At 57.7% G+C, this 21,575-nt stretch overlaps 1 protein-coding gene across 4 annotated transcripts in view; it reads left to right on the top strand.

Annotated features, from left to right (window-relative positions):
• The window catches only part of NFIC (nuclear factor I C), a 70,351-nt gene that overhangs the window by 42,604 nt on the left and 6,172 nt on the right, over positions 1-21,575 (top strand). For 2 of the 4 annotated variants that reach the window (XM_079771831.1, XM_079771828.1), the window contains exons 4-10: positions 4,604-4,678; positions 5,390-5,513; positions 6,143-6,267; positions 11,684-11,809; positions 14,446-14,630; positions 15,217-15,364; positions 17,370-17,455. In XM_079771831.1, coding sequence (XP_079627957.1) covers positions 4,604-4,678; positions 5,390-5,513; positions 6,143-6,267; positions 11,684-11,809; positions 14,446-14,630; positions 15,217-15,364; positions 17,370-17,455 — 869 coding nt within the window. The remainder of the gene's footprint in view (positions 1-4,603; positions 4,679-5,389; positions 5,514-6,142; positions 6,268-11,683; positions 11,810-14,445; positions 14,631-15,216; positions 15,365-17,369; positions 17,456-21,575) is intronic. The other 2 variants (XM_079771829.1, XM_079771830.1) reach the window with 2 other exon arrangements.

The following is a 21,575-nucleotide window of genomic DNA, read 5'->3' as shown; positions in this document are numbered from 1 at the left end:
AGAGGGTACAGGCTGGGCTGAGGGACAACCCCCTGCTGTGCACGAATTTCTTGCACCGGGCTTCTAGTCCTATCTAATAAAAGAGCAATATGCAAATTGACCTACCTCCACTACACCCACAAGCCACGCCTACCAGCCAATCAGGAGCGAGTATGCAAATTAACCCAACCAAGATGGCTGTGGCCACGGAGCGATCAGGAGGGTTGGGTTTCCCTGGCAATGGAGGAAGCCAAGCTTCCTGCACACCCTGGCCGGCCCAGGCCTCAGCTCAAGGCTACAAAGTTTCAATTATAGAAGATAAATAAATCCCAGATACCAGGGCCTCCGCTTGGGTCGCCGGGGGGCGTGGCCAACCTGCAAACCACCACAGGCCCCTACCCAGGTCACTCCACGCCCCAAGGGAACCCCCACCCTGATCCGGGACACCCTTCAGGGCAAACCAGCTGGCCCCCACCCATGCACCAGACCTCTATCCTATCTAATAAAAGAGTAATATGCAAGTTGACCATCACTCCAACACACAAGATGGCTGCCCCCATGTGGTCAAAGATGGCTGCCCCCAAGTGGACACAAGATGGCCACCACAAGATGGCCAGCAGGGGAGGGCAGTTGGGAGGGATCAGGCCAGCAGGAGAAGGCAGTTGTGGGTGATCAGGCCAGCAGGGGAGGGCAGTTAGGGGTGACCAGGCCAGCAGAGGAGGGAAGTTGGGGGTGACCAGGCCTGCAGGGAAGGGCAGTTGGGTGGGACCCAGGCCTGCAGGGGAGAGCAGTTGGGGGGGACCAGGCCTGCAGGGGAGGGCAATTAGGGGTGACCAGGCCTAAAGGGGAGGGCAGTTAGGGGCAAACACGCTGGCAGGGGAGCAGTTAGGCATCAATCAGGCTGGCAGGGGAGTGGTTAGGGGGTGATCAGGCTGGCAGGCAGAAGTGGTTAGGGGCAATCAGGAAGGCAGGCAGGCGAGCAGTTGGGAGCCAGCAGTCCTGGATTGTGAGAGGGATGTCCAACTGCCCGTTTAGGCCCGATCCTACCGGGATCAAGCCTAAATGGGCAGTCGGACATCCCTCGAGGGGTCCCAGATTGGAGAGGGTGCAGGCTGGGTGAGGGACAACCCTCCCCCCCCCCGTGCACGAATTTCATGCACCGGGCCTCTAGTTTAACAATAAATAGGAAAGTTAGGTCTATGTTGGGAGGTGGAAAGTGGGAGAATTTGCCTGAATCAGGCTGGGAGCAGAGCCCTGAAGAATGGAAGGGATTTGGAAGCTGCTTCTGCCCTGCCCTCCCCCCTCCCCCCCAATCCTGAATCCCACAGTCTGTCCTCCCCAAAGTGGCCAGAGGGCGCCTGTGAGCACCTGAGTTAGGTCCCACCCTCCTCTGCCCAAAGCCCTCCAGGGCTCCCACTTTGGGTGGCGGGTGAGCCCAAGTCCTTCCCCCACCCTACCCCTGTCCCCTCCTGGCCCTCCCCTCCCCCCTCTCCCCCTCGCTCACTCTACTCACTGGCTCTGTTCCAGCCACACGGGGCTCCTCCTTGTTCTTCCAACATGCAAGGCATGATCCTGACTCGGGCCTTTGCATGTGCTGTGAGCTCTGCCTGGACCGCTACCCGCTCTCTCGCTTTCTCCAGACCTCCCAGGCCTCCGCCCAAATGCGCCCCTTTCAAAGAGCCCCTCCGCTCAAGCAGCCTCGGCCACTCTGGATTGGCCACCACCCTCTGTTTTATTTCCCTCAGGGGAAGTTAGTGATTGCATATGTGTTTGCTCCCTCCCCTAAGGGAACATCACTCGGGCAGAGGTTTTTGTCTGTCTTGATTACTATTGTGTCCTCAGTGCCGAGAATAATACCTGGTACATAGGAAGCTACTCAAATATTTGTAGGGAGGAAGAAAGGTATGAAGCAGAGAGAAAGAGAGAAACTGGAGAGATGGGAAGGGAGGGAGGGAGGGAGGGAGGGAGGGAGGGAGGGAGGGAGGGAGGGAAGGAGGAAGGAAGGAAGGAAGGAAGGAAGGAAGGAAGGAAGGAAGGAAGGAAGGAAGGAAGGAAGGGGGAAGGAAGGAAGGGGGAAGGAAGGAAGGGCGGGCCAGTATGTGAGGGCATCCTGTTGGATGCACCGGCCCAGCCATGCCCACGGAGGCCGGCTGGCTCCCAGGCCCCAGGCCGCTCCTCACTGGCCATCTGTGACCAGAGTCCTCCTTGGCCTCCTGGGATCCCCGGAGCCTCCTTCTGACTCAGACGTGCAAGGCAGGCTGGGCAGCTGCACACTCTGGCCTGGTCCCCTGAGGAGCTCCAGCGTCTGGCGGAGGAAATCACTTCCTTTCCACCCGCCGGGGAGTCCCCTGGAGCTGGAGCTGGGCGAGTGCTGGACAAACAGGAAACCCCGATGCGGGGAGGGCAGGGGGCCTGCTGACACCAGCTGGCCAGTCGGGTGGGCAGGAAACAGCCATGGCCGCTTGCCCTGGACACTGGGGGTCCACCGCCCTGTCCTTCCTGGGATGGGGTGACCCTGTGCTTCCCAGCATGGTAACAGGTGCTCAATAAATTATGGGCACAGAGCGTGTAACCAGGAAGGCTGCGGTTCCTGGACTGTCCAGGGTGTGGGATCGCTGGAGAACAGCACCATGGTGAGCTCCCTGCAGCTGGTGCTGCCCTGTGGGGGGCAGAAAACACACACACACACACACACACACACACACACACACACACACACACAGCCTAGAGCTTCCTGCCTGCCCACCCCACGCCCTTTCTGACCACTCTCCCAGAAGCAAGGCTGGGAGCAGAGCCCTGAAGAATGGAAAGGATTCAAAAGCTCCTTTCACTCCAGCCCTGTTGGCCGCCACCTTGCCAAGTGTGTTCCAACCCCAGGGCCTTTGCACGGGCCATTCTTGCCACCAGGAACTTTGTGGCCCCCGGGGAGGTGGTGAAACATGTTATGATCATCCTAACCGGAGTAGCCGGCACGTACCGGGCAGTTACCCTGTGCCACGTGCTCTTGTTCTTGGCGCTTCCCACATCTGAACTCCTGTATTCCGAGGTACCCCAAGGTCCTGGTGAAAGCCTCTCCAGGTGGCCAATCCAGAGTGGCCGAGGCTGCTTGAGCGGAGGGGCTCTTTGAAAGGGGTGCATTTGGGCGGAGGCCTGGGAGGTCTGGAGAAAGCGAGAGAGCGGGTAGCGGTCCAGGCAGAGCTCACAGCACATGCAAAGGCCCGAGTCAGGATCGTGCCTTGCATGTTGGAAGAACAAGGAGGAGCCCCGTGTGGCTGGAACAGAGCCAGTGAGTAGAGTGAGCGAGGGAGGGAGGGGGGAGGGGAGGAAAGCCTCTCCGTGGTCAGAGAGGCCCCTTCCCCGGAGCTTCCTCACCCCCGCCCGCCCTACGCCTGCCTGACACACCTCACGCTGGACTTAGTGACAGTAACGTTTTTTCTATTGTGATAAACTACACCCAAGATAAATTTTATCATTTTAACCCGATTAAAATGTAAAATTCATTGGCATTAAGTACATTCACAATTTTGTGTGACCATCACCACTATCTAGTTCCAGAACATTCCATCACCTCAAAAGAAATGCATTCCCCCTTAACAGTTACTCCCCACCCCCCACCCCACTCCCTGGCAACCACAAACTAACTCCGTCTCTGTGGATTTGCCCGTTCTGGACGTTTTAAACAAATCCAGTCACACCGTATGTGGCCTTTTGTGCCTGGCTTCTCTCGCTGAGCATCTTGTTTTCAGGTTCATCCGCATGGTAGCGAGTGTCAGTGCTTCATCCTTTTTATAGCTGAGTAATATTCTGCTGTCTGGATGGGCCACGGTTGTCCATTCACCCATCAGTGGGCACCGAGCTGCTCCCAGTTGGGCGGTCAAGCGTCATGCTGCTGTGAACATGTGTGCAAACCAGCCCAGCCCAGAGAGCAGCGTTCTCTTCCTCTGACATTCGGTGGCAGTGGTTCTGGGGACGCAGGATTTTAACTTCTGTCTGTGGACCCTCTATTCATCCTGAGGTCCGAGCCTTTTTGCCAGGCCCTGGCCAGGGACCAGGCAGGGCCTGGGCAGGGAAACCCCTGCCTTTGTGAAGCCCCCAGTCTGGAGGGAGAAAGAGACTGAAGGACAGCATTGCCTGGGGTGGTGATTGAGACAAAGCAAGCAAGCCTGCCCCTCCTGGGTAGTTTGGTTCATAGCTCTCAGCCACCTGGACAACAGGGTATACGGGCCCCATTTTCAAGATTTGGGAACAGAGAGGGGAAGGGATTTGCCCAAGATCACCACCGAGTGGGTGACTGAGCCAAGATTTGAACCTGGGTCCGGCCTCTGCTTGCAACCTGCTGCAGCTCGAGGAGCCCCGAATGAAGATGAGGCTGGTTGTGGGGCCCACCCGGAGAAGGGGGAACTGGATGCAGAGATTAAGAAAAGAATGTCCCCTCCAGCTGTGCAAGGGCAGAGGGACTCTCCCACCTGGCGGGAGTGGCTTAGTTGGATAGCCCCACCACTGCAGGGCTGCAGGAGTAGAGGGGGTGACTACCCAGGCTGGGTCCAGCCCCCTGAGTCGGGGCAGTGCTGGGGTGTTGAGGAGGGAAACAGACACACTGACACCCATTCTCTCCCTTTTCCAGACACAACCGACTTCCAGGAGAGCTTTGTCACCTCTGGTGTGTTCAGTGTCACCGAGCTCATCCAAGTGTCCCGGAGTGAGTATCCCCACCCACCGGGGCTGGGACCCGGATAGGGGAGGGGCGATGGAGAGTAGAAGGGACTTCGGGATGGAGGCTCCGAGAGGGAAAGCATCTCAGGGAGAGGGTAGGGACTCAGGGAAGAGGAAGGAACCCCCCCCCCCTCTTCTTCCCCTTGTGCTCTCCAGCTACCTATTCACAAGCCAAGGTTCCTAGGAAGGGCAGTATCCAGGCCCTTCCCAGAGCCCAAGATCAGGGTGGCATGCTCCTCCCCAGGAAATAGAATCCATATGCTGGGGGGAGGGGGACTGAAGAACCTTCTTCCCAGCATCTCTCTTTCCTGGAGCCCCCCGCCCCCAATTTGCTTCCTGCCCCCTTGTGTTCCCTATGAACTTACTGGGGGCACACCCCACTCTCTCAGACACCCCCATTTGAATTCCACCCCAGGGAGTTTTGCTTAACCCTGACCACCATCTTCCCATCCAGATCAGCCTCTGGGAGTGCTGGAAAGCTTGGTCTCCAGCCCTGGCTATGCCTCTGCCTCACAGCACAACCTTGGCTTCTCTTGATGGCCTTGGGGGTGTTTTTTTTAAACTATTGAATAAAGCCAGTTCTGGCCAATTTAAAAACCAGGCCAGTTTGGGAAGGGGCTCTCCCCACCCCTCCAGGGCAAATTGCAGTCCTGGACATGGCTCCCTCCCTCATTCCCCTCTCTGTCACTCTCTGCAGCACCTGTGGTGACAGGAACAGGACCTAACTTCTCACTGGGTGAGCTTCAGGGGCACCTGGCATACGACCTGAATCCAGCCAGCACCGGCATGAGAAGAACGCTACCCAGCACTTCCTCCAGTGGGTATGTGCCTGGGTCCCCATCTCTGGACATTTCATGACCCCTTGCCCACCATTACCTGGCCCCAGCTGATTCATTCCTCTCCTTGGAATGCCTGCTTTCCTGGTCTACTTGGGAAATGCCTACTCATCCTTCAAAACCCAACCCCAAGTGCCTCTTTCCCCTGACATCCCACTCTGGGCTTGAGTCCTACAGGCCCAGTCCTTGAGACTCCATGGGAATGAAGACACCGCTTCCTGCTGACATGTGCTGTGTGACCATGACTGGGCACATCTATTTTGCCTCTGTGTCCTCCTCTGTAAAATGGGATCATAATCCTACCGGTTGTTCAGAGGACTACAGTAGGCCAAGTCAACAGCCAGGCCTCAGGGCTTTAGTCCGCCCTCTGCTAGCTTCCTGCAGTGTGACCTCAGTCGGGTCCCTCCCTCCCTATGGCCCCAAGCGTCTCCTCTAAGCAATAGGCAGGTTGAAACAGGTGTTAACAGAACTGGCTGAAAGTTTGGGGCCTCTTTGAGGTCTCGCGAGAGCACCCTCCTCGCCCCGCCCCCTAAGGACCGGAAGTTACAGAGCCCGTCGCCTCCGTCCGCGTCACCGTGGTAACCGGCCTGCGCTCTTCTTCCCTTGCCCCTTAGGAGCAAGCGGCACAAATCGGGCTCGATGGAGGAAGACGTAGACACCAGCCCCGGCGGCGATTACTACACCTCGCCCAGCTCTCCCACGAGTAGCAGCCGAAACTGGACGGAGGACATGGAAGGAGGTGGGGCTGGCGGCGGTGTGGAGACGGCCTTCCGGTCGGGGTTACGCGGCGGGGACTACGTATTCCGGCAGGCACTACTGGCTTGCCAGGGAGCGGGAAGCGGGCCTGGATCCCTGAGGCCTCCCGGGAATTGTAGTCACGCGGCTGCGCGCAGCTGGAAGTAAAGTCCGGGCTCAAGTTCCCGGAGCTTTTTGGTTCCGCTCAGGCAGGCGGGGGTAAAGGGAGTCTCTCGCACGCCCGACTTTCCTGCTCTCTGCCCTTCAGGGACCAATCTTTGTGGGGTTTCTGGTCGTTAGAATTGACTCTTAACGATTCTGATCAACGGGGTGTTTCTTCTAGGCGTCTGCCATAGACCTCATCTAGAGGGTCCTGAGATGTAGGATCCCTGCTCACTGGGGTCCTCGGTGAAATCCTATATTTAAGAGATTCTCATCTCCATGGGGATCTTCCCCCGTGTGATTCCAGTTCGCTTTTCTCATAGCGCTCTTTTTCTGGGGGATTTCGTTCTGTTGCTCTTCTGTCTTCACAGGGACCTCTCCAGACTCTTTCTCATGCGGTTCCTATTTTATGGTGTCAGCAGTTCCATAGTCTCTTTTCTGTTGAGCGCTGGCTCCTGGGGATTCTTTGTTTACATAACGTCTCCCCAAGTGCTTTCTCCTAAGAGTTCCCTTTTTTGGGGGGCCCTATCTCCACCAAGATTTTCATCTAAAGAATCCCTTTCACCTTCAGGTTCTCTCCCGTGGGCCACCATCTGTGACTCTCGGGAAATGGTGTGCAAAGTGGCCCACAGGCTTGCTTTACTCCGGGGCAGGCATCCCTGTTATTTCTCAGGTTCTCAGCAGGGTCTGTGCCCCCCCCGCCCCCCCCCCCCCATTTTAGAAGCATCGCTCTATCCAGTCTCTTATCCCTTATCAAGAATTCACCCCATGGGTTAAGGGTTATTAAATGGACTCTTGAATCTACCAGTTCTTAGAGCTTGTGACCCCACCTCTCTGAACCTCAGTTTCGTCATCTGTAAAATTGGGATGTTAATACATGCAGTACCCACTCTACAGGTTGTTGTGGGGACCAAGTGAATTAATACATCTGATATCCCTACGACAGACCTGGCACTTAATAAGCACCCAATAAACCTTAGGATGTGTTTTCTCCTCCCCTTCCCCTCTTTCCCTCCTCCCTATCCCTACAGAGCCTGCTTTCTTATAAAGATCGGTCCATACCTGTAGGATTCTCGAAAAGCAACATTACAATAAATGTAGGTTCAAATCCCAGCTCTGCCCTTGCTTTGTGGGCTGTGTTACCTTGGGCAGGTAACTTAACTTACCTGATCCTCGGTTTTCTCATCCTCAAAACAGGAGTGATGAATAACTCCCCTTTCAGAAAGCTGGAAGGAGGAAGTGGAAGAACGTGCGTAGAGAAACTCTAGCACATGACAGGTGTCCAGGCAGCAGGAGAGTTTGTTGTTGCTCATGTCTTAAAATCCCCACCTCTTGGAATCAGTCTCTTAACACATCTGGTTGACTTTTGAGGTCCCAAGTCTCCTCCCCCTTCCACAGTGCAGGTCCCTAACTCTGGGAGGACCTGTCTCTGTGTTATTAGGGTTTAATTTATGGGTCAGAGTGTCTCTATAAAAGACGTTGTATTCAATAAGCTTTAGGTTTGATTATGAAAAACAAAAAACTCAAAAGGACATTTACTTGCAAGAAAAGTGCCTTTCTTTCTCTTGCAAGTAAATGTCCAGCCATCGGCAGCCCGAGCAAGTGTGATGTAAGGGACTTAAGGCTCCTGCCTTACAATCCATTGAGTAAGATTTTCATTCCCACCTCATGGTCCAAGACAACTGCTATACCTGCAGCCGTCATTTCCGCATTCCAAGCAGCAGGAGAGAAGAAGGGTCAAGACTGGGCATGTCCTCTCCCTTTAAGAATAATTCTCAGAAGATGCGCTTATCTCCTGCGTATCTCTCTGCTCCTGAGTTAGTCATGTGGCCATACTCTGCTACAAGGGACATTGGGAACTGTAGTCTGATTTTGGGCAATTATGTGTTTATCTCAAATTTAGGGGTTCTGTTACTAAGGAAGAAGGGCAGAGCAGATATTGGGCGCTGTCTGCCCTGTTATTTACTGATTGGGAACGCAGAAGCACTTGTCATTAACTCTGTGATTAAAGAGGCGGTTTGCATATAAAGTGTATACTGTTTAGAGCTGAAAGACAGCCTCTGTGATAGAGCCGCGGCAGCCCTGAGAGGCACAATTACAGCCTTAAGTCTATTGATTAGGAAAAGAGCAAGGTTGCAAATAAAGAACCCAGCTTTCCATTCAGGAAGCTTAAAAAAGAAAAAGTTTTAAAAGGAAGGATATGTTCGAGCTAGTCACTGTGGCTTAGTCTGACTTTCCTGCCCTGAGAATGAAGTGCCACCAATAGGGGAACGAGGTAAAAACTTATACCGGCTTCCGGTGTGTGGTGGGGAATTACGGAGCTGGAAGGGAATGTCACAGGGTGTCTGTCTCCCTCTAGCGTTCATTGGTTGCCTCCAGTGATGGCAAACTCACTCCCTCCTGTGGGAGCCTCAGTAAAAACCCCTGCTGTATGCCTGTACCTGCCCTGCAGGTGCTCACAGCCTAATATGGGAGATGGATTCATATGTCTTCCCCACCCCACCCCCATCATCATCATCATCCATTTTCTCCTCCTCCTGGCTTCCTCCAGCTTCCTGTCTAGACAGCCCCCAATTAGCTGCTCATTAAGGGGATTAAGCTGATTGGAGTACTTTCTCCCTTCTGTTGTGGCTGCAGGGGCAGTGCTCAGCTAACCCCTCAACCCCAGCAGCCATACTCTGTTGCTTGGGAGGTTCGAGGTCTGGGGAGATCATGCCAGCCCCACCAGACAAGACCCCTGCAGCCACATCTTTCAGGCCCATGAGCCAGCCTCCACCACTTGTTAACTCTGTGGCCTTGGGCCAGTGAGTTCTGCCATCAGGCCTCAGTCATCACGTGTGAAATGGGGGTGACTCCTATAAGCCCTGCATGGGGTAGTTGTGTGGGTGATGTGAGAGCAGGCTCAGAGGGTTCTGCCTCAGAGCTCGCAGAGTCCTCACTCAGGGTCACTCTGCCCCCAGAGGACACCGGGCCGTCCGAGGGAGAGAGGCCTCCCTGTGTTGTAAATGCTCACTGAGTGATGGCTGGTCTCAGCAGAACTAAGCACTCCATTCACCACACACTCTTGTTGGCCACTCTGTGTTCTGGGGCGATGGAGACCCGGCAGTCAGCTAGAGCGGACCCCCCCACAGCCTGTGCTTCCCTTACGTCACCTCGAATAACCCACAGTGGAGCTGGCATTCCAGCGGGGGATGGCCTTGTTCTACAGAGGGATGCTCAGATGGGAGGGACACAGGCCTGCTTACTCACTGAGGAGTATGTGCTTCGGCAGGACAGACAGGCATGTGTCTATCCTTAATGGGGGTACACATGCTCGGATAGGGACCTGTAGGTGTGTGCTGAGAGAAAGATGGCTGCTCAGATGGGGGTGGTATATTACAGGTTAAATGGAGAGGCGGAGCTTAGATGGAGGACACAGAGCGTGTGGTAGCTGATAACAGTGGCTCAAGTGGGGCGGGGGGGGGGGGGGCGGGGGGAACCTCTGGAGCCTGCCCAGGAGCACGAAGGGTTATTCTTGCAGCACCCGCTGGGCTCCCCCTCCCCCATGCCCTACCCTGGCTCCCAAAGGCCCCATCTCAGGAAGCTCAGGGGGCGGGTCCACACCAGGCTATTTCCATCCAGGACAGGCTGTTCTAGGAAATCCTCCTAAGTGAGCATCTGACAGTCCTAACCTGGTTCTGCCACAGCCCTGCACCAGCAGAAAGCCTGCCAGCCCTCCTGCACACACGCGCGCGCGCACACACACGCGCACACACACAGCCTACAGGGCCAGCCTCCTCTCCTGCCCACAGCCTCCATCCCACCGGCTCCTCCTGTTCCCTGAGAAAGCCCGGGCCCTGACTCCCAAAGCCCTGCTGACCCACATGCCAGGACTCGCTCACTCAAACAGTGAGGTGTGAGGGCAGCAGGGTTTGGCTCGCCGATCTGTTCACCCCAAGCTATGCTGTTGGAGAGGACAGGAAGCTGCCCATGTGGAAATGCCACACGGGAAAGGGTGCGACAGTGTGCTGGGCGGGACAGGGCTGGGGAACATGTGCAGATGCCCACCCACCACCATGGGCAGGAGACCCCAGCACCAGTGACAGCATGCCTCGGGAGGAGGGCGGGGCTTCTAACTGGGGTGACCCTGCCCACAGGGGACACTGGGCCATGGCTAGGGACATATGTGGTTGTCACACAGGTGGGGGAGGGCTCCTGGCCTCGAGTGGGTGGGGGCCAGGGGTGCTGCTGAGCACCCCACAGCGGCCAGCACAGCCCTGATGGCCGCAGTGCTGGGAGATGTGTCTGGAGTAGGGGACCTTGTGCTGGGTGGCAAGAAAGTCACACCTCATCAGGGTCTCAATGGGTACATTTCACCCTAAAAGAAATTTTAAAATAATTTCTAAACATGTCCATCTCCAGGCCCCACTTCTTTGAGATCCCAATTCCAGGGATGGGGCCGGGTCTGTATCTTTGGGGGGCATGCCACCATCCTTAGCTCTCACATTTGGAAGATGGCGGAGGTGGGGTGCAGGGAGGAAGTCGAGGGGCACTCACACTTCTTCCAGGCTAACGTGTGCCTGGCCCTGGTGCGGTCCATCCTCTGTATCATGACGACGGCGGCTGCTCCCTAAGCCCGTGTTTGCTCTGTGCCGGGGTCTCCGTGGATTCTACATGTGCCCATTTGACACCATTCACGCATTCATTTGCTCATGAGAAGGTTCAAGGGGCTGAGCTGTCAGGGTTCCCGAGGGCAGGGCAGGGGAGGTAGTGCGGCCCCATCTTCAGAGGGTGACAGTTAGCAAGTAATGCCAGCAGGTGGGTGTGCGCCAGGCCCTTCGCACATTGCATCTCATTTAATCCTCGAGGTGACCTTGCCAAGAAGGTTTTCTTCCTTCCCCTGTAAGGATGAGGGAGCACAAGCGGCTTAGGTGCTTGTCCGTGTCCTCTCGGCTCGCCAGGGCCGGCCCTCCGGTCTGCTCACCCTGCTGTCCTCCGGGGCTCTGGCAGCCCTGGGAGGCCTGTCTCTGGAATGAGAAAAGGTGAGGGGCCAGGTGGGCATGTCAGGGGCCTGTGGTGGCACCGAGGCCGTAAACCCCGGGCGGCTCCCTTCTCTACCGTGAGCCTCAGTTTGCTCCATCTATAAAATAAACCCCCGGCCCCTGGCCCACAGGCTGCTGGGAGAAAGAGGGGCAGGGCCTTCAGTAGGGAGGCTGGGGTCCTGGGAGTGGAGCCACCCTGCCTGCAGCCCTGTGACCCTCTGGCCCCTCCCCACACAGGCATCTCATCCCCGGTGAAGAAAACAGAGATGGACAAGTCACCTTTCAACAGCCCGTCTCCCCAGGACTCACCGCGCCTCTCCAGCTTCACCCAGCACCACCGGCCTGTCATAGCCGTGCACAGCGGTGAGCACTCTGGGCCCCCGGCGGGAGGTGCAGCTGGGCACCCTTGTCAGTCCCCTCCAGGCCAGGGAAGTCCCACCGGCCGTCTGAGCACGAGTCCTATTGCTGTAGCTCCCTCTGGGCAAGGACACCTGGAGGTGCCGTGGTAGAGAGCGCCCAGGCCTGACTGTCTCTTTGGGCCTCGGTTTCCCCTTTTGCATGGGAAAGAGCACAGCCTGTGGTTTGCCCCTTAGCCTGCTTCCCTTATGCCCCATTTGAATAACCCATAGACAGACGATGGTGTGGGGCAGTCACAGAAGGAGGTAGATATACCTGGCATGTGGCCAGACACACACAGGCCACGCAGGTGATACGGGGCCTCCTGGCCACTCAGACAGGAATTTCACACAAATAGCAGAGGGAGACCGGCTCCGGCTACCACAGGTGTGAGCTGAGCCAGGCACGCTGCGCCAGGCCCTCCCTAATGTCACCTGTCCGTTAGGGCTCCCCCTCCCAGGGCTGTCATTAGGACTGAATGAGTTAAAGTGTGATAAGCTCTCTAATATCCCCTGTGACCCCCTTGTGATGATAATGATTTGGTTCCATACAAGGGCAGAAATACATATAGGGAGGCAGGCAAACATCAGCACAACACAGTGATTTAGGCCAGCAGCTGGCAAACCATGGCCCTCAGAGCCTGTTCTTATAAACAAAGTTTTATTGACACACACACACCCCCACCACCATACCCATTCTGTGGCGGCTTTGGGGCTAGGATGGCAGCGTTGAGTAGCTGCAATGGAGACCATATAGCCCATAAAGCCAAAAATATTTACTAATTGGCCAGGAGCAGGAGAGGAAAGGGAAGGGGGGTGACAGTGAATGGACACAGGGCTTCTTTTTGGGGTGGTGCTCTGGAACTAGGGTGAATGTAGTAAAAGTGGCTAAATTGTTTAGAAAAGAAAACAGCAAACACCGCAGTGAAATGTTCAGCTGAAAAGGAGTGAAGCACTGACGCTGCGATGTGGATGGGCCTTGAAAACGATGCCCAGTGAGAGCAGCCAGACCCGAAAGGCCACACGGTGTGCTTCCATTTATGTGAAAGTCCAGGACGGCAGGTCCAGGCACAGAAAGTGTTTGCCAGGGGCTCGGGGGCTTCTCTCAGGGATGATGGACGTTTTCTAAAAGAGATTGTTGTGTTGGCTGCATAGCTCTGGGAATGTGTGAAAACGGTTGAATTATATACACTTTAAAAGGTGAATTGTACAGGGGTGGGCAAAAGTAGGTTTCCAGTTGTTCACATGGGAAAAGACATGCGGGTTATGGCTATTACAACAGCTTGGTTAACTCAGAAGAATGGCACAGTGCACTTCGGGACAGCCTTGTCAGGGCTCAAACCGCTGGCCTTCGTTCTTCACACATTCTTAAAGTCTCTGAAAATCGGTAAACCTGAATTTCAGTGACCCCACCTGGGTTAGCCCCACTGCCTCCTGAAGTGGTTGAATGCAAACGTACTTTTGCCCACCCCCGTATAGTATGCAAATTATATCTCAACTAGAGGCCCGGTGCACGAAATTCGTGCACGGGGGGCGGGGGGGCGGGTGTCCCTCAGCCCAGCCTGCACCCTCTCCATCTGGGACCCCTCGAGGAATGTCCGACTGCCCCTTTTGGGCCTAAACGGGCAGTCGGACATCCCTCTCACAATCCAGGACTGCTGGCTCCCAACTGCTCGCCTGCCTGCCTTCCTAAATGCCCCTAACCGCTTCTGCCTGCCAGCCTGATCACCCCCTAACCACTCCCCTGCCAGCCTGATTGATGCCTAACTGCTCCCCTGCCAGCCTGATTGCCCCTAACTGCCCTCCTCTGCAGGCCTGGTCCCCTCCCAACTACTCTCCCCTGCAAGCCTGGTCACCCCCAACTGCCCTCCCCTGCAGGCCTGGTCCCCTCCCAACTGCTCTCCCCTGCAGGCCTGGGTCCCCCCCCAAGTGCTCTTCCCTGCAGGCCCGGTCGCCCCAACTTCCCTCCTCTGCCGGCCTGGTCATCCCTAACTGCCCTCCCCTGCAGGCTTGATCACCCCCAACTGCCCTCTCTTGAAGGCCTGGTCCCTCCCAACTGCCTTCCCCTTCTGGCCTGATCGCCCACTAACTGCCCTCCCTTGCAGGCGTGGTCTCTCCCAACTGCCTTCTCCTGCTGGCCATCTTGTGGCGGCCATCTTGTGTCCACATGGGGGCAGCCATCTTGTGTGTTGGACTGACGGTCAATTTACATATTACTCTTTTATTAGATAGTATTTCAGAAAATATTGACTACCTGGCCCTTTATAGAAAGAGCTAGCTGAGCCCAGGGTTAGGGGCCAGCTGTGGGGCCAGCTGGCTTGGGCTCCAACCCTGGGTCTGCCATCTGCTTGCTGTGTGGCCTGGGGCAGGGGACATAACCTCTGAGCACAGGGATGGTGCCAGAACCTTGAGGGTTTTCCGGGAAAGTCAGCAAGTTTGGGTGCGTGAATGACAACAAGGCCTGGCCATCGCCGGCACTGCTGGGCCCTGCTGCTGTCATGGTTACCAAAGGCACCGAGATACAGGTGTAACCCACAGTGCAGTCACAGAGAGAGGACAGACTGGGCAGAGCCCGGCAATAACCGCCCCTTTCTGTCCCTGCAGGGATCGCCCGGAGCCCGCACCCGTCCTCGGCCCTGCACTTCCCCACCACCTCCATCCTGCCCCAGGCGGCCTCCACCTACTTCCCTCACACAGCCATACGCTACCCACCTCACCTCAACCCCCAGGACCCGCTCAAAGATCTCGTCTCACTGGCCTGTGACCCTGCCAGCCAGCAACCTGGACCGGTGAGTTTGGGGGTACAGACCTCCCCTCCCGCGCGGGCTCCAGGCGATGTCTCAGGTGGCCTTCTAACGTGCAACTTCTCTTTCAAATGGTTTTCCGAATGGCAGAGGTCCACAGTTCTCTCCCGGAGCACTTAGCGCTGGGCCGGTTCAGAGTTCGGCTTTTCAGATGTTGGAATTGACAGCATGTATCTTACGAAGTGCTTGGAAATCAAACATGGTCCTATGGCTGCAGCTCAGGCCTAACGTCCACCAACGCTCTTGGTGTTCAGAGCTTTCTGGATTTTAGAGCCACTGGCAAGGTGACGGGTGGCCAGGTCCCGGTAGTGAATGAGGAAAGCAGAGCCCCGTGAGGGCCCCCCGTGTCGTTTAGGACAAGGCGGCACCTTGTGGAAGGAAAGCGAGTGGATACGTGGCTGACGGAGGAGACAGAGGGAGTGCAGTCCCAGGATGCTGGAGGCCTGCAGGGCCCGTGGTGCCCACCAACCTGTCCAGCCGTGCCACCCTCGTCCCCCAGCAGGACCGCGAACAGCAGCCGAGGCGGCGGGGGTGCCGCCACCGTAACCACTTGTCTCTCTGTTCCCCCCAGTTAAGTGGAAGTGGTCAGCTCAAAATGTCCAGTCACTGCCTTTCCGCTCAGATGCTGGCACCCCCGCCCCCCGGGCTGCCGAGGCTGGCGCCCCCCCCCGCCACCAAACCCGCCTCCGAGGGAGGAAGCACGTCACCAGCCTCGCCCTGTAAGCACTCGGGAAGCGGTGCCTGTGGCAGGGCGGGCGTCCCCAAGGGGCCCCCCCACCCCCCTCCCCGACTGCTGGGGTTGGGGGCTCAGGCCCAGCTTGGTGGGTACTGGCGAGTTCCCTGAGCCCCCATTTAGGGGCTACAGGGTCAGGCCCCCATGGGGCCAGGGCAGCCTTAGGGGACATCAGGGGCAAGTCTGCTGTCTGCTCCAATTGGCTAAGTGGCCCGGGGTCCCCATTTGCCTACTGTAGACCCCTAAGCCCTCCATGCAAGCAGCGCTGACAGTAGATGAAGATCTCCAGCTGGCGGCCTGAAGGCCAGACCTGGCCCCCAGCTGCCCTCTGTGGAAAATGAGAATCTCTTGTTGTGTTAAAATCCTGACATTTCACATAAAAATTCCAGAGTTCCAAATTTTGGGGGAAATGACCCCAACAGGCCCTATTCTTGCTAGTGACTTGGGCTGAGCCTTACCTATAGATGGGATGGTCCCTACCTGCCCGCCTGACCCCAGAAGGCCCTGGGTTGGTCTCCTTACCTTCTAGAACGCTGCACTCTCCGGATATGGCTCCAGATTTCGGCTCGCTGGCCCCCGTGCACTCCCCGCATCTGGGGCTGCTCCAGGCTGGAAAGCCACTCCCAGATTCCCTGTCCTGGGGTCCACCCACCAGCAGGGGCTCTGCGCCCAGACTCTCCCTGGGCTCCAGAGCAGGCGAGGGGGCTGTCCACACTTCGCCAGGGGCCTCGCTTGGGCCTCCGACCCCCCCGTCCTCTCAGCGCCCAGCACCCAGAGCATCTGTCCCGCGTCCTCTCAGGCTGAGCAGCCCCAGTTGGGCAGAGAGTCTCAGACCCCCAGGCTTTCCCTGAGGTCTCATTCTGCCCCTCACCCCCTTTTTGATGTCTCCCTCACTCCCCAAATGAGATGCCTCACCCCGCCCGAGCCATAGGGCCAGCGGCTCCTTCCTTGCATGAGCACTCCTGCCCGCAGCATCACTGCCCGCCAAGACGCAGGCAGCTTCAGGTACAGGCGGGCCTTGTCTGAACACCAGATGCAGTGCAGGGCGCTGGGTTTGAATCCTGCCTCTGCAACTCACTCCCTGTGTGACCTTGGGCAAATGTCCTCCCCTCTCTGAGCCTCAGTTTTCTCAGCTGCAAAATGGGACAGTCACAGTACTTGTGGGGCGGTGGGGAGCGAGTCAGTGAAATAGATCAGGGAGAACATTTAGTGCAGCGGCGAGCGCAGAGTGGAGTCAGTATGCGGTGACGGTGATCGCCGACTGCCCACTGTCTCCTCTGAAATGGGGACATAATCCTGTTGGCTTCATTGAGGCCACTGTGGGTTAAGTGGGATTATGCCCAGTGCCTGGCATACAATAGACACTTAATAGATGCAGAGTAAACATGGATTCCCGCTTCTTCCCGTCACCCGGTTCCTAACTACAGGTTTAGTCTGCTTCCCCACGTAGCCCTGGACCCTCGCTGCCTCCCACTTATGTCACCCCGGCCAGGGCCACACAGAAACCCTCACCCCCCAGTCCCAGCCTGTCTGAGCCCCGACCCACAGTAGCACCCAGCCATGAATTATTCACTTGCCCACAAAATAGGATGGGTGAAATTAAAATACAAATATATATATATATGTGGATGGACATACCCAGCCTTCCCCATGCCTCTCCAGGAGGAAAATTAATAAATAAAATAGCCTCAATAATTGATGGCGCCCTGTGCGGGATGCAGGCTGCCATCGCAGGATGGACCAGGCGGTGGAACACCCTGAATAATTCACAGGCGGTTTCTGAACTATGAATCTTTCATCCTGCGCCTTCACTCCGAGCAGACGCCCCTCCCGAGTGACCCCAGGGGCCTGCGGCTGTGGGCTTTTCTGGGTGCCCGGATTGGCCAAGGGAGGGCACTGGTGCTCTGTGACCCCGGGCAGCGGCCACCCTCTCTGGGTGCTCCCGTGCAGCCCCTTTGCTAACGGGCTCTCGGTCTCTCTCCTCCCTGCAGCCTACTCTACGCCCGGCACGTCCCCTGCAAACCGTTCCTTTGTGGGATTAGGACCAAGGGATCCAGCGGGCATTTATCAGGCACAGGTAGGGGCCAAGAGGCCGGCTGGTGGCGGGAGGGTGGGCCAGGGCAGAGGGGCCAGCCTGGGTGTGCAGGAGAGGCCAGCCTGCTGGGTCCCATGCCACCCCCTCGCCGTACCATGGCACGGTGGCCGTTAAGTGTGGCAGGGGGACCAGGTTCCCAGACCCTTTCAGGGCCTCAAGTATGGCTCTGGCCCCAGACCCTGCCTGCAGCTTCCTGCAGGAGACCCTCCTGGGCTATTGCCATCCTGGGCCCATTTGTATAGTTGGGGAGACAGGGGCCCACAGAGGTGAGGGGATTTGCCCAGGATCACGTCACCCCAAGTTTTCAACCCCCTGGTCTTCATCCCTTCCATGTCATCAGTCAGAGGGACCATGGGGGAGGTGGCAGAGGACTCCTGGAAGCCAGGGGCAGGTGGGGAAACTGAGGCAGCCTGTGACGGGTGATGGGGCCTCCCAGTAAAGCATGCATGCACCCACCTCAGGTTACAGCCTGCGAGGCGGGGAGGGTGGCAGCAGAGGCAGAGTTGGTATTACTGCAGCTGAGCGTGTACCAGGGTCGGGAGGAAGGCGGGCTGAGCACGAGGCCAGGAGGCTCAGAGAGGAGGAGCAAGTTGCCTGAGGTTGCACAGCAGTGGAGTACAGAGCCCCGGCAGATCCAGAACAGGGACTGGTTCCCAGCTTCCGGTGGAGTGGGAGGTGGCCTCAGCCCCCCACCCATGTGTCCTGACTCCAGCCCTCGGTCAGGGTTCGAGTCTGTGCTGTGTGCAGGCGGGAGTGTGTTGGCAGACGAGGTCTGAGGGTGGTGGCTGGGCCGTTTCCGGTGCGTGTTGGGGAGGGGGTTGCGGAATGTAAAATAGCCCGAGGACAGCACCAGCTCCTGCAGGCCCTCTGAGGCCCAGATGCAGAGAAATCCACCCAGGGCTCCTCAGCGGCTCCGAACCACCAGCACCACAGAGCGTGGAGTGCAGGTCCCAGGGGCCGTGTTCAGGCCCTCCAGCCCCTGTGGGAAGGTTCCTGGCAACAGGTCCATGGACGGGTGGGGACGAGGCGGGGAGATAGCTACATCGCCCGTTCTCCGCTGAGCTCAGAATCTGCCACGCTGACCAGACCCAAGGAGTCACCCGCCACAGTCTGGTGTCCTGGGTCCCTCCAAGGCTGGCCTGGGTACAGCTCCAGGGGTACAGAGTGTGTGGGGGTGACCTGGCCTCCCCCTCCCTCACGGCCTTGCTTTACCTACTTTGAACCTCTGTCTTCTAACCTTGGGTCCCTCCTGGGGAGTCTTTGAAGGTCCCAGAACGTTAGGGGACCCGTTTCATCCAGAAAGGGCACCGAAGGGCCAAGACCACCCCACATCCCTCACATGCCCACATGGGAGTCACTCTGCTTTGCAGAGTCCCGGCCGGGATCCAGACAGGGCTCACTTGGTCAGGGTCACCCAGCAAGCTGGGGGGACCCCAGGACTCCCTGCTTTGTGTTTTAGGCCCCCATGACCTGGCCACCCTCTCTAAGTCCCAGCAGCTGGATGCCTCCCCCCTCCAGTGCTCTGAGCCACGTGTTTCCTCTCCCGCCCTCACCCACAGCCCTCCCCACGGGAGGCTGGGAATGTCCTGATTGCTTCAGAAACCAAAGTGAATAAAAACAACAGGGAAGGGGCCCTGCCCGCCTAACCCTTCCCCAGCCACCCTCCACCTCACCTCTTCCCTTATCAACTCTGCAGGGGGGGGGCCACCCCAGAGAACAGCCGAAAGGGGAGGGGACTGAAGCAGGCGGACGGGCGCCTTGGCTTCTCCGCGCTTTCCTGGCCCCTCCTGTCGGGGGGATGATGGGTACCAGAGAGGGCGGGACAGGGCTGGTGACGCTCTGCGAGGGGTCTCCAGGGCGCCGCCTGGGCAGGGAGGAGTGGGTCCTGGCCAGGCAGGGAAGGATGAGGGTGCCTAGGCCAGGGCTTGGCACTGACAAAGGCTAGAGGTGATGGAGACATGGCTGGAATGTGGAAAACCTCGCACACGGGCTCTGGCTGGGGCCGTGGGGGGCAGTGGAAGGGTGTAGCGTGAGGGAGGGCATAGCCGGGTCTGGGAGTTGGAAAGAATTTTCTGGGACTGGTGTTGGGGGCGGTGAGGCATGGAAGCGAGGTGACAGATTGATGAGGGACTCCCTAGGGAGCCTGGGTTATGGGGGAGGCAAGGGCCCCAGTCTGGGTGAACAGGGAAGGCAGGTCTGCCAGGGGGTCCCGTCGGCACGACACAGGCCAGACCCTGAGTCACTGGACAAAGGGCACCCCAATCCCAGTGGGGTCAGCCCCCTTCCTCCTCAGAAGGGAGGGAAGTGGGGAGGAGGAAGCTGTGGGTGAGAACCCGCTCCCCCCCTCAGAGCCCCTGCGCTTAGAGGCCTCCGGTTTCTGGCCCTGTCAGCACTTCTGCCTCCGCCTTCCTTATTCCTGGCAGGTTTGCCTTTCTCTGTGCCCCGGCCCCAGCCTGCAGTGGCTTCTCTCCGCCCCATGCGCCCCCTTCCATCTCCTACCTTCCACCCCATCAGGGCCCATCTGCCTGATCAATATCCCCTCCCCCCATCAGTGCCCTTCCCCCATCAGTATTTCCTTCCCCATCAGTGTCCCCTCCCTTAATCAATATCACCTCCCTCCATCAGTGCCCCTCCCCCTGATCAATTCCATCCCCTCCCCCATCAGTGCCCCCTCCCGGACAATGTCCATTGATCTCTGCCTGGTCAATGCTTCATGCCCTCCTCCCCTCCCTGTCGTTCGCCATCAATTCCCCCCAGTCCTGAGTCAGCTGTCACTTTGGCCTCAGAGGGGGTTCCAGGACTCTGACACCTCACCCCCTTTTCTGTGTGATAGTGCCCCCCCGCCCACCTTTCTGCTCAGGAGCCCATCACACCCCTTCAGTAGAGGAGTATACTGAGGACCAGAGGGGGTTAAGCCGCCACATGCCCTAAGCCATACTTGGTGGCTCAACCAGCCCAGGGGAATGCCAGCGCCCAGACCTCACCCTGGCACTGCACTGCCTCGGTCCTCCTCTCAGCTGAGGGAGAGGATGTGGAGCTGAGGGTGCCGCCCTATTACTGGGGCCAAAGCAGGGCAGCTGGCCTGGGAGGGGAGGAAGGAGGAGGCCCGGCCAAAGGGAGGCCGGCCACCACTGGAGAGGGCCACGCCCAGAGTCTGTCTGGTTGCCAAGGGAAACCAGACATGAGGTAATGGCCAAGATGAACTTGAACTTGGTTGGAGGTGGGGGTTGGGAGCCACAGCGCTAGTTTGATGGGATGGCCCGGCCGCCGCAGGGCATGCTGGTTGAAGGCCTGGTTGGAGGGGATACAATTGGTTTATAGCAGGGGAGGGGGACAGCACTGCCCTGACCTCAGGGAAGGGGTAGTGGACCCCAGACCCACCGCACAGGGGCCGGTTGCATTTCCAGGGCAAGCATCCGTACAGCAGCTTCCCTGTGGAAACACACTGAGCTGTCCAGCGCAGGCCTGGCCTCCCTTCCGGGAGCCTCTATCTCCCACTTTACAAAGTGGGAGTCTTAAGTCCCTGAGGCCCAGGCTAAGGGGTCAGTCCTGGGCAGAGGGAAAATCAAGGACTGGAGCATCTCGGGCCAGGGTGTCAATTCCGCCTTCTGCGTCCCACGCTGGTGGCCTTGGGCAAATTATTTGACTTCTGTGATCCCCAGTTTTCTCCACTGGGAAATGGGGTGGTTCCTCCTTCACAGGGGTTTAGGGGGCTCATTAAATGGGAGAATGTTTGTTTAAAAAAAGAAGCAACCCTGGTCACAATACCTGGATAGAGTGGCACTGCAGAGAATGGACTTGGAGGCAGAGTGAGACCACACCCCCCTCTATACTCAGGGCAATGAGGCTCGCAGGTCCTGTTGCCCAGTTACAACGCAAAACCGCAGGATGCTCAGGTAGATTGGAATTGCAGACAATGAAGGGCTGAAAGATTTTTTCTTGTTGGTACATAAGTTTATTCCAAAAGCTGCACGGTATGTGCTTGTACTGAAAGATTTACAGGGGGTTCAGATTCCATGGGAGCACTGTGTCTTATCCAGCCGCCCTGCTCGGGGGGAAGTCACTTGCCCAGGGTCACCCAGCAAGTGCTGACAGATCTGGG

Source organism: Cnephaeus nilssonii (assembly GCF_951640355.1).
Source record: "Cnephaeus nilssonii genome assembly, chromosome: 5".
Lineage (NCBI taxonomy): Eukaryota > Metazoa > Chordata > Mammalia > Chiroptera > Vespertilionidae > Cnephaeus > Cnephaeus nilssonii.
The sequence above is the reverse complement of the archived record's forward strand: the minus strand, read 5'-3'. Positions and strand labels throughout refer to the sequence as shown.